The following is an 11,596-nucleotide window of genomic DNA, read 5'->3' as shown; positions in this document are numbered from 1 at the left end:
TTCGAAGAATTCACTATCAACATCATCACTCATCGTCAAGCTCCAACTGAATCCCTCCTACCGGTGGCCACACGAATGTAGGCTTGGCGAGTGGCACATCCAGTGGCTTCACCGACTTGGCGACGACCTGCACCACCACGGCCGCTTCGACGGGTTCGGATTGCAGCACGCCAACCCAAGGAGCAGCAGCCGAACGGCGTCGTCCGGATCGAACTCGCCATCCACCACCACCCTGCCCTCCTGGTGAAGCTTCCAAACCCAGTCGGCGAGGAGCAGGAACGTCGTCGTTCCATGGCGCTGCTGGCCGCCGCCGAGCGCACGCCGGCCGGTGACGATCTCAAGGACCAGCACTCCGAAAGCGTACACATCGGTCTTGCGCGTGGCCTTGTGGCAAACTGAGTACTCTGGCGCGATGAAGCCCCCGGTGCCGGCGACGCCCAGATCCGTGTACGAGTCCTTGTTGAAGCCCACGATGCGTGCGAGGCCAAAATCGCCATGGCGGCCGCGGAAGCTGGAGTCGAGCATGACGTTGCTGGCCTTGATGTCGCGGCGGAGCACCATGCGCTCGTGCTCATGCCCTGTTCTGGGTTTTGTTGGGCTTATAAGCCATGACTGAAAGTATTGTTAGATGGTTTGGTGTAAAAGAAAAATATTATTCGTTGGCTGATAAGCCATGGCTTATAGGAGCAAGCGAGACGGTGGACGTAGTGGAGCACCATGTTGTAGCGCCTGCTCCATCCTATGATTGCTTGCGGGGTATTTACATATTTACCATTATTACATATGACATCTTACACTGTATCACTGACATATAAGTCACTGACATAGTAATTTTTATATCACTCATATCGTAATGATGATAAATATGTAAATAATCTATTGCTTGCTCATTACCTTTATAGAAAGGTGCTGGTCGAGACTGCCGTTAGGCATGTACTCATAGATAAGGAGGAGCTCCCCTTTTTGGTAACACCAACCTAAATAATATATTCAGTCATAAAAATAAGTAAATAAAGCACGCGTAGGCGCAGAAATATATACATAGTAGTACAAATTACTATTTATATCATTGGTTAAACAAATAGTATATATATCGTATACTCCCTCCGTCCTATAGTATAGTGTATTCTAACATTTAAAATTTGTTCTCAAATATAATACATTCTAGAGAAAAAACAAACTAGTTTTGCATTAAATACTTTCCATTTATCAATCAATCATAATTAATCACTTTGATAATAGCGTCTGAATAGGAAATAAAATAAGGGCACATGCGTCTTTTATGTTCTTCTTAATTTATCTTAAAATTCCTAAAATACTGTGGCCCAATAGTGAATAGCGCAAGGTCAAGTCAACGTTCACAAATTCCACATCAACCACAAACACGGTCACGAGATTGTCAACAAAAAAAAAAGCACGGTCACGAAGCATTCATAGTTCCGACATGTTACCTGTTCGTTGGTTTGAAACTTGACTGAAACTGGCTGAAAAACATTGTTCCGGCTGAATTGTTGTGAAAGAAAAATACTGTTTCGGCTAAAAAAAGAAACCGAACAAGCCAAATATAGAGTAAGCCGAACAGGACCAATTAAGTGCTAGTCTGGACTGCTGGCACTACACGTTGCCAAATGACAGGATCGTCCACTTCATCAGTTGCAAAGACCAAAGAAGTACAAGAATATAGGTTGCTTCTTGCGGTGATTTTGATTTGTCCAATACTAATAGTACTTAAATAGTTCATTTGTTGTTGGCTTGTCGTAGAAAATGTGTACAGAAAACGAACACAAGGTGTGACTACTGTATCTAAACATTATGGTGATTACAGGTTATATATCATTTTGTATTTGGATCGTTAATTTGATGTATGGTGCATTATATATATAGACTATGGAACAAAAAATTCTTCTCATGTGCTTTTTAACAAGAGTACCCATCTTCAATTTTTGTATATATTATTTACTTACCAAATTAACGTTCATATGCGATAGCAATAGAAATATGGTATACACATACGTATGTGCTTCAACCGAAACATACGCTTGTAATATAGTGCATTCTAGCATTTCCTTAAATATAATACATTCCAGAGGACATGAACCAGTTTTGCATTCAAATACTTTCCATTTATCAACCAATCATCATTAATCATGTTGATGATAGCGTTTGATTAGGAAATAAAATGAGGGTACATGTGTCTTTTATGTTCTCTCTTAATATGTCATAAAATTCCTACAATGCACTATGTTACAGGAGAGAGGAAGTAATGAGTTAAGTTTAGCGTATAGAAATGTATCTAGTGGTCCACCCTACCTATAATTTTCGCTAGAGTCTGCCATCGACGGTGACACCGTTTGAATAAATCTATAAAGGCGAAGACAAAAATTTGGTATGATAAGATCCCTCGACAAGGAGAGAATCATCCCTGCCTCCTCAGCGCATCTGTAGCGTCCAACTCTGCTAGTATATATAATCTTGTATGTACTAGCTAGTGCTTATATTAAAACGGTGATGATAATGAATTGTAAAGACGATCGGTCTTTGCCTAACTGAATTAATTAAGAATACCGACAAGTGGCACGACGTTCCGGTGCCGTAGGCGGTTGATGATGTCTACCTCTGCCAGGAAGTCGTCGGGGTGATGACGTTGGACTGGATGCTCCCGATGTTGAGGCCGATGTGGTCGTCGTCGGGCTCGTAGGGCTGCTTCACTGTCACTATACCACAACCAATCTGTAGCGACTCCAAATAGGTCGCTATAAGTCGTTATAGCGACCAAACTTTATAGCGACCGATGTATAAGTCGTTGTAAGTGACATCGCTATAAGTCTATAGCGACCGATGATTTGTTACATGTTTTAGCGACCAATGGTTCGATGATATCAAACTTTTTAGCAACCAATAATCAGTCGCTATGAACTGACACAATTATGTATAATATTATTAATTTCATATTAACCAGATTTCAAACCTAATAAACATCCATAACATGTCACATTATTCATCAATCACATACATATGTAAACCATAGCTGCCCACAACACTCATCAAGCACATTATCTGATAAAGGTATCTCTCAAGTCTTTATTTAAGCCAACATTTAGCAATACATCAAGTTCTATCATCTTGATCCATGACAGGTCATCATTACAAAAGGAAAAGCACACATATAACCCAGCTAGGTCAAATGGCAGGCATAAGTCATATGTATGCTTGCACAATCTAACTATATTCACTACAAAATGCCTCATCTCTATCAAACGCAAAATGTCATCTGTTGGCTTCCTGGTGACAGCATCATGTACACCTCCAAGGCCTCCCTCAACCTGAAACATCAAGAAGGTAAGGACATACAGTAGCAACTGAAATATATAGACAATGAGGCTGATGTTACTAATGCATATTATATTCATAGAAGGACAGAAATCTTTAGATAACTACGTTATTTCACACTCTTACATTGTCATGAAAAGGTAAGATCAGCTGTCAATAGGCATATTCATCGACAAGGGAACAACTGAAGATTTAAATGTGCACTCACTCAACCAATCAGTTAGCACACGCACTTTGCAATGTGGTTGCAAGAGAAAAGTTCACTGATGGCACACCCGTGCTGAAATGAAACAAGTTATGTACCCTGTACTATGTACTCCCTATTCGTGATTTTGTACCCAGTTCGCTGTCAAGCAAGACTGCAAGAACAAGTACAAAATTCAACGCGCAACAAGTAATTCCGTGCGCAAATCGTGCACAATCGCAGTCGACATGATCATGCAACCTATAACTGACAAACCCAGACCAAGGAAGTACAGCAACTGAAGCAGCAGCCAAGCAATTCGAAGCAAGGACAGGAAAGCTAGACAAGACAGCCCATCTACTCTGACTTGAGTGACGCTCGCAATAATAGCCTGAATCACAAAATCACCAGGGAACCGTGTGACTGATCCTACCATTGCAATTCTACCAACAGTGACAGGTTCACATGTTTGAGGTGTAATCAACTATGCAAAGAAAAGCTTAGTATACTAACAGTTATCTAATTTTAATTTTGAGGTACTAATGTTTGAGGTGTAATTAACTACCACAATTCAGCAAAAAATGCATGAAAACTTACAATGATTGGTTCTGCATTCTGTGTTGGAACACCACTTTTTTTTGTATGAGTTTCGATATATACTTCATCTCGTCGAGGGGGGCGTCCTAGCTCATGACCCTACAAGTGTTTTAGAAAATACCTATGTAAGATAGTGAAAAAAGATAACTATACCAATTCATGTCTAGAACGAGCAAAGCTCTTGGTGCCTGATGTATGGCCAACTTAGCATGATTCGCTTTGGCAATTTCCGTGCGAACCTAAGTGAGAAATTATTAGATTATGCACAAATAGATGTATACAAGTTTCACAAGCATATAATAAGATTTTAATATCAACAAGCCTTACTTCAAAATCAGGACACATCCAATGAGTTATGAGATACTCCCAATCACTGTCATTAACTCTATCGCCATACTTTTTCTTCAGTTGCTCATCTGTTAATTTATCATCAAAATACCGCTTCTTCAAATTTGCCTTAGATTCCTTCCATTTCTTTCCAGCAGAATTTAAAACCCAATACATACCATCAGCATGAATATCATATTTAGCCTGATTTTTGTGGAACACCTATATACAGCTAAGTTATCAACGATAGTACGGTCTAGAGTTGTTCGTGTTGCAATCACTTTCCTCGATTACAAGTTGTCCCACAGTCTCGGACATTAGCTCATGCTTTTTATTGGTTACAAGGTGACACAGAGTCTTAGGACTACATTAGCTCCAGACTCCAGAGGTAGTAAAGCCAGTGTGACAGAAAGAACTTTTGTTCCACGGTACTGCAGTTTTGGTCTGTACATGCCAGCACGTTGCAGTATGATTTAACCTACTTAAGCATAAACAGACAATCTAACAGCCTGTTTGGTTTGGATACCCATCCCCAGCCACTTGTGGGTCGGTGAGGCATGGAGTCATCTGACTTTTTTTTGAGGAATGTGTCTCTTCCTTGGGAATAGCCAATGGGAGTCTACGTGGAACAACTCCGTGACGGACAAGTGATTCCACAGCGTAAACCAAACAGCAGCATACGCCATGGAAGGAATGGTTCGGTGATGCAAACCAAACACGCTGTGAGTGACCAGAGTTTGCTCACGCAACTTGCAGTAGACAAATGGATCGAACATCCGCACACTGCACCTTAAATCATTTAGCACCTAAACTGCATATGTGAATCTACGAGTGGGTTTTAGGTGCATCCTGAATCTACAAGTGGGTTTTTGGTGCGTCCTAGATCTACGAGTGGGTTTTAGGTGCATCCTAAATCTGACAAAACCCCAGGACACCCATCAGTGGTACTGAAGCGATCGCGACAGATCCTGCAAGTAACCATTTTGGATCTAGTCCCGCAGCTCCGTGGCACCGAATTTCAAGACAGAAGCCTGACGTTTCCCTGGCCCCTACTTTCGGCAGAGAGTCAGCGCAGACGGCACCACCTCGACGCATCAGCGCCCACACCTCCGCTGACAGAAGCAGGTCGAGCGAAAACAACGAGACCGCATTAGGCGGTACAGGGCGGGCGGGAACAAACAATTAAACGGAACCAGCGCATTGCCGTGACGTGCGGCGCGGCTTGCGAGCCGCTAAAACCCTAAGCGCCGGCGGGAACGGGCAGATCGAGCGGGCAGGCAGGCCAGCAACCGCGCGGATCATCATCGGATCGAGGGCGGGCGGGGGAGGGGAGGGGAGGGGCGGCCGGACCTGAGAAGTCGGCGGGGCGGGGTCGCTTCATGGGCTGCTGCTGCCCCACGGCGGGGGCTATCTGCGGTGCGCCGCCGCCCATGCCCGGGTGCGCGACGCCCCCGCCGGCGGAGGGCGGCTGCGGCTGCTGCTGCTGGCGCGGGTCGGCGGCCGCGTACCTCCAGTACGCGTCGGCCATCGCGGTCGCGGGTGGCCCTCTCTCCCTCCCCGGCAGGGTCCGCTCGGGATCGGGGGAGTGGAGGACTGGACGTGAGGTGGTGGAGCCGCGGCGGACGGACGTGTGGGGGGAGCAAGCACGAGCAGAAGCAGCCGAGAAGGAATCGCGTGTCACACTGCCACTGCTTTTGCGACGAGCACTTTGGAGTGGACGGACGGGTGGGTGGGTGGATCACGCCAACGGGCCACGATTGGTGGTTGATATTTTTTCCCCACGGCCTGCTGACGTCTCGCGGAATTCGAGCCTTTGGCAGGCCGTGCGTGGGAGCTTTCCTACTGGGCCTCAAATGTTGCGCAACAGAAACAGCCGAATTTGGGACTGTCTGATCTGGCACGTGGCGCTTTCGGTACTGTCCGGTTCGGCTCGCCTGGCTCCCGAGGTGGACGTCGCGGGCTCCTTTCGCCGCCACGCCCTCCCTCCCGGCACCAGCCCTCCCTTCGCCGCCCCCTCCCCCTGGCACTGGCCCTCCCTCCCTCGCCACCCCCAAGTCGGTCGTCCGCCATCTCCCCTAGCACCGTCCTAACTCCACCGCCGTGCCCCGACTGGCCGTTCGTCGTCGCCCCCCAGGCCGGCCCTCCGCCTCGCCCCCCAACACCGGCCACTGCTCCCTCCACCGCCGCCCCCAGCGCCGGCGTGGCCCCCTCCCGTCCACTATTTGCGAATAATTTGACATATATTTCTCTGGTCTGTAATCCATAGAAATAATTTATAATTTTTTCTGAAAATTTTGGCATAAAAGTTGTGTTATCCCAAAATTACATCGCTCTATCCAATGAATTACACAGAAGAAATCGTTGTAAATATAGTAATAAAGCATGGTAAAATAGCTAAAAGACAGTATAAGTGCATGGGAAAAATTCAATTGCTAGGAGGGGGCCAAAACAACTGAATGTCACCTAAACAGATCTACAAATGCTAAAATTGATCTTGTTATAATTTGATTATGATAATGCTCGTCGCTTCAGAAAACTCAGTTTGAGCCAATACTTTTGACTCACTGCCTTGGTGGCGGATCCATCAGCTCGCTCGTTTGTCCCACTTTTCCGATTGTTGGTTGCGGCCACAAAAGCTTAAACAGTACTTATTGTAATTTTGGCGGAAACGCTCCTTATAGTGTGTCCGTCCGGACGGACGGGCCCTGCACTCACCCACGTCGTCCCCGTCCCGCGTCGCCGCTTGCTCTGCTCGTGGGACGAACCCTGCCCTCGCCTGCGCCGCCCCCGCTCGTGCACCCGCCGTCTGCCCGCGCCACGGACGGTGAGCCCGACGTGGCTAGGTGCTCGCTAGCAAGCTCCCGGACTCGCGCTTCCCATTGCGGACATGTTGCATCTGTCTGCTCCTACCCCTGTCGAGGTCTGTGCCACCGTCGAGCTCCACACCGGAGACCTCCGCACCACTCGTGGCTTCGAGCTCCGCGTCGACGAGTCTCTATTCGTCCAAGCAGCAATGTTGCAAAAGTAGATCGGGATGTTGCACATGTTGCAATGGTTGTGCACGTATGTTCCAAAGGTTTTATTTGTTCCATATGAATGTTGCAAGTGTTTTTATGTGAGTATTGCAAAAGTAGATCTGGATGTTACATATACATGAATGCTGCAAGCATATGATTAAAGTGTTTTTAGGTGTTTCATACGTGTGTTTCCAAATATTTTATCTGGATGTTTCATATGTTTGCAATGATTTTCAAATGTTTTTTAGACGTTTTCGCAAGTGTTTCGGACGCTTGTTTTAAGTGTTTCATCTGTCTTTTTTTTGTATGTTGCAACTATTGCATCTAGATATTTCAAAAGTAGATCGGGTATTACACATAGGATGCGAGTGGGAAGCGTCGGGCGGTGCGGACGACGTCTAGGGCAGCGTGGGCAACGCCCGAGGTGGCATGGGCTCACTGCTGATGCGCTCCCTCGCAAGCCCAATGCGCTAGGCGCTCGTTCACGCCTTGTGTGGGCAGCGTCCGGACGCTAGCGCCCAGATCAGACATCCTGGTGCTAGCAAGTGGTCCGGTGGTGACAACAGAAATAAAGTGAAGCTGACACAGTAATAATGTATCGATAGGGAGGGAGGCTCGTTGTTTTTCTTTCACCCTTGCTTTTCTCTTTTTATTAGTTTTTTTTTTCTCTTGATTCTTCTTCTCTGTCCACGCAAATATTTGGAGCAGTTTCAATAGTCTTATGAGCCAGCTCTAACCATATTGTTTCATATTTTAATTAAAAAAGAGAGAGATAAGCTATGTCTTAATTAAGAGCTAGTCTCGTACACATTTCAAAATTATGGGAGCGATATGGGATTATTTATCTTATGAGCTAGTATGTGCTAAAAGTTAGCATCATTCAAAAAAGTTGTCTTAAAGCTAGTTACTCACTCATACTATTGTGCTCTTCTAACACCGAATGAACATGCTCCTAGAAAATATTTTATGTTGTATCTAATAATACTGATTAGTTTCATAGATTTTGGTGTTCTTTTCTATAAATTCGTTTAAATTTAAAAATATCTTAAAACAATTATAAAATTTGATTTGTTCAAGAATAGACATTGTTTTTTATATATTTCCATTTCCTTGAAAAAAAAAGTTTGGCGCAAGAGATGAACCAGGCAATTATACTACTACAGGTAGTACTAATGTGGGGTAATAGTGATGATGGGAAAAAAGACAAAGCTTTTTTTTGTGTGAATAAAAAAAAAGGACAAAGTAGTAGAAGTATTGTAGAATGTCAACCGCTCGAAGGCCGATGGATGTTAATTATTTTTTAGAAAAGTACTCAAATAACCCCATCCGCTGTGCAGGCTGCACAGCTGAAAATGAGGTCGATCACGTCCATCCGCCGGCCGTGATCAAAAGTTCAAAACTCAAAAAGGCCCCGTTGACATTCTCGCCAAGAGCCGAAGAAACAGGGAGGCTGGGGCCCACCAGCCGCTGCCGTCCCGGGCCCCACCCACGTGCCCAGCGAAGCAGGCCCACGGGGCATTGGCTCCGACTCGCCGTTAGCTAGCGCCGCCGCCGCGCATCCTGTCCCGTGCCCGCCCGCGAGAATGGACGAACGGGAACGGTGAATTGCTTTGATTTTGTCCTATGTGGTTGAGTGCGCCCTCTTGGCTCTTGTTTGGAGTATAGTCAGCTTACAAAACGAATATAATTCTCGTTTCAAAAATGCAGATCGTTTTAAATTTAACCTCATCTATACGAAGAAATACAAATAGTTATGACAAAATACGGAGTACATATCATTTGATTAATATAATACATATATAAATGTTGATATAGTTTCTATAAATTCAGTCAACATAAAAAATTGACTTGATTTAAATTAGAATATCATTTTTGGAACAAATAAAATACTACTGTTGTCTCTGTTTCAAATTATAAGTCAGTTTGGCTTTCTAGATATGTAGCTTTTGTTATGTACATGTAACACTCTCGGTGTTACATCATAAATCATTTACTAAAACATGTCATGAGCATCATGTTTATGTGTTAATGCATGTAATAGAGTGTGTAGATCAATTTCTATAACTCGAAACGATCAACGGAAATGCGAAACGAAAGTTAATTCGATAGTCATGTTATATCACTTATGGTTTAAAATCAATTTTTATTAAGCAAAAATGCAATAGAACATGTATGTGATACTTAAATAAAGTTTGAAGTACAAACTTTGTAGATGACAATGAAATACTTGTGGTCGAAAAATGATATTACTAGCTAATTGTCGGTGCAGAAAGTGACCAACTAGTGAATATTTGTAGTTTTGTCGTACGTTGTGATCGGAGGTGGCCTAGCACTCAATGACATAGGATTTATACTGGTTCAGACAACGTGCCCTACTTCTAGTTTGGTCGGTCAGTGACTTTATTCCTGAGCCCAGGTGCTCGAAGTTTGCAGTGGGGTTGCAAACGAGAAGGAGGAAGAAGGGGTGTACAGGAGGTCCGGTCGGCTCTGGTCGGATGGGCCAAGAGCGACAGGAGCTACGCTATGAGCTAAGTGTTCAAGCGTGTGCTTGGAGTCTGAACCCGACGGTTCTGTGGTCGTGAGCTAGTGAACTTGATCGGTGCTTGTTATCTTCAAGAAGGGTTCTTCCTTTGTTGGAGGGGGTGTGTCCCCTTTTATAGATAAAGGGGATGGCTTTACAAGTGAGAGCGTGAGGGTACGTATGCTACCGAGCTTTGTTGCCCACGCCTACCGAGCCTTGTTGTCCATGTCGGTGGGTACAAGAGAATAGTAGGCGCCTACAACACTATTGATGTCACTGTTGAATGTCATATGCATACGGGAGGTCGCGCTGCCTTTTTCAGGGATGGTGGACGTCAGTACCTGCAAATATTGTTTGATGCCTAGAAGCATATGAGGAGTCTCGCTATGTTTACCCGGTACGATAAATCCTAGCGCCCATACCGTTATCGATGCCCAGAGGCACGTGGGGGCCTTACCGTATGTGAGTTTTAGTGGCCCCTACAATACTGTAGAGGGAGATGCCGGCGCCTACAATACTGTTTATGTCATGGTGGCTGCAGAGCACTGTTCCGTGCAGGGTATGGTCCCTGGTACAGTGATTTTGACTTGTGAGCCTTGTCTTGCTTTTCTCCGCACGTCTTCTGGTTCTCATCGAGCGGGCGTCCCCGGTCGGATGGCTCCAGTCGGCTCTGAGTGCGCCGGTCGGAGAAGAGCGGTGAGCAGGGTTCCTGCGAACCCAGGTTGGAGACGCGGGGTCGGAGTCGGAAGTAGTGTTTTGGGCAAGGCCTTCCGATCAGAGAGGCTGTCCGGAGGCGGCTGGAACCGAAGCGAATGCTCCGATCGGAGAGGTAGGCCAAAGTAGCCGATGAGCGGGCGTTGTTCCTCTTCAGCCAGACCTTTCGGTTGGTGACTGGGTCGTCCTTCTGGCCTGTCGTTTTAGACTCTTAGGCCGAGCCTTGGCGTAGAAGCCGGTCCTCGAGGGGCCCCGGGTTTATGAACCCGACAGGAGCCCCCGAGACCCCGGGTGATTCGGGTAGAATCGTCTGGGGATTTTTGTCTTGCCAGCGGGTGCGCGCGAGCGCACCTGCGGGTGTAGCCCCCGAGACCCCGGGCGGTTCGGGCAGAACCGTCTGGGGGGTTTCCTGTGTTGTCAGTGGGGGAGTTTTTTTGTTTTTAGACGGAATTTTGTCGACCAAGGCGTCGTTGTGCAGCCGAGGTGGTTTTTAGTTGTTTTGAGAGATTGGGTGAGAGGGAGCTTGTGGATCCTGACGTCGGTGCGCGCTGTGGATCGAGCGAGGGAGTCAGTCAAGGGTTTTGGACGAGACAGAGCTTTACTGATCCTGGCGTCGATGCACGCCGTGGGATCGGGTGAGGCAGTTAGTTCTGGATGAGACAGGGCTCACTGATCCTAGCGTCGATGCGCGCCATGGGATCGGGTGAGGTAGTCAGTTTTGGACGAGACAGAGCTCACTGATCCTAGCATTGATGCGCGCCGTGGGATCGAGTGAGGCAGTTAGTTCTGGATGAGATAGGGCTCACTGATCTTGACGTCGATGCGCGCCATGGGATCGGGTGAGGCAGTTAGTTTTGGACGAGACAGAGCTCACTGATCCTGACGTCGATGTGCGTCGTGGGATCG

General features: G+C 46.3%; 2 protein-coding genes across 4 annotated transcripts; both read right to left on the bottom strand.

The window, feature by feature from the left end:
• Window positions 1–108: 108 nt before the first annotated feature.
• Window positions 109–561, bottom strand: LOC136525518 (probable L-type lectin-domain containing receptor kinase S.7). Its single transcript, XM_066518479.1, has one exon. The coding sequence runs from the start codon at window positions 559–561 to the stop codon at window positions 109–111; it is 453 nt and encodes a 150-aa protein (XP_066374576.1).
• Window positions 562–3,035: 2,474 nt separating this feature from the next.
• LOC136528265 (uncharacterized) lies at window positions 3,036–6,121 on the bottom strand. 3 transcript variants are annotated; one of them, XR_010777035.1, is made up of 5 exons: window positions 5,789–6,121; window positions 4,439–4,527; window positions 4,265–4,350; window positions 4,112–4,210; window positions 3,036–3,323 (listed from the first exon to the last, which is right to left on the bottom strand). XR_010777035.1 is itself a non-coding variant. In XM_066521194.1 (5 exons), the coding sequence occupies exons 1-5, from the start codon at window positions 5,964–5,966 to the stop codon at window positions 3,054–3,056; spliced, it is 687 nt and encodes a 228-aa protein (XP_066377291.1). In that variant the 5' UTR covers window positions 5,967–6,121; the 3' UTR covers window positions 3,036–3,053. The 3 variants fall into 3 exon arrangements, 1 of the variants encoding a protein (XP_066377291.1); XM_066521194.1 differs by having other exon boundaries at window positions 4,300–4,350; XR_010777036.1 differs by lacking the exons at window positions 4,265–4,350; window positions 4,439–4,527.
• Between the last annotated feature and the right edge of the window lie 5,475 nt (window positions 6,122–11,596).

Source organism: Miscanthus floridulus, chromosome 19 (assembly GCF_019320115.1).
Source record: "Miscanthus floridulus cultivar M001 chromosome 19, ASM1932011v1, whole genome shotgun sequence".
NCBI lineage: Eukaryota > Viridiplantae > Streptophyta > Magnoliopsida > Poales > Poaceae > Miscanthus > Miscanthus floridulus.
Note: the sequence above shows the minus strand (reverse complement) of the source record. Positions and strands in the feature narration are given on the sequence as shown.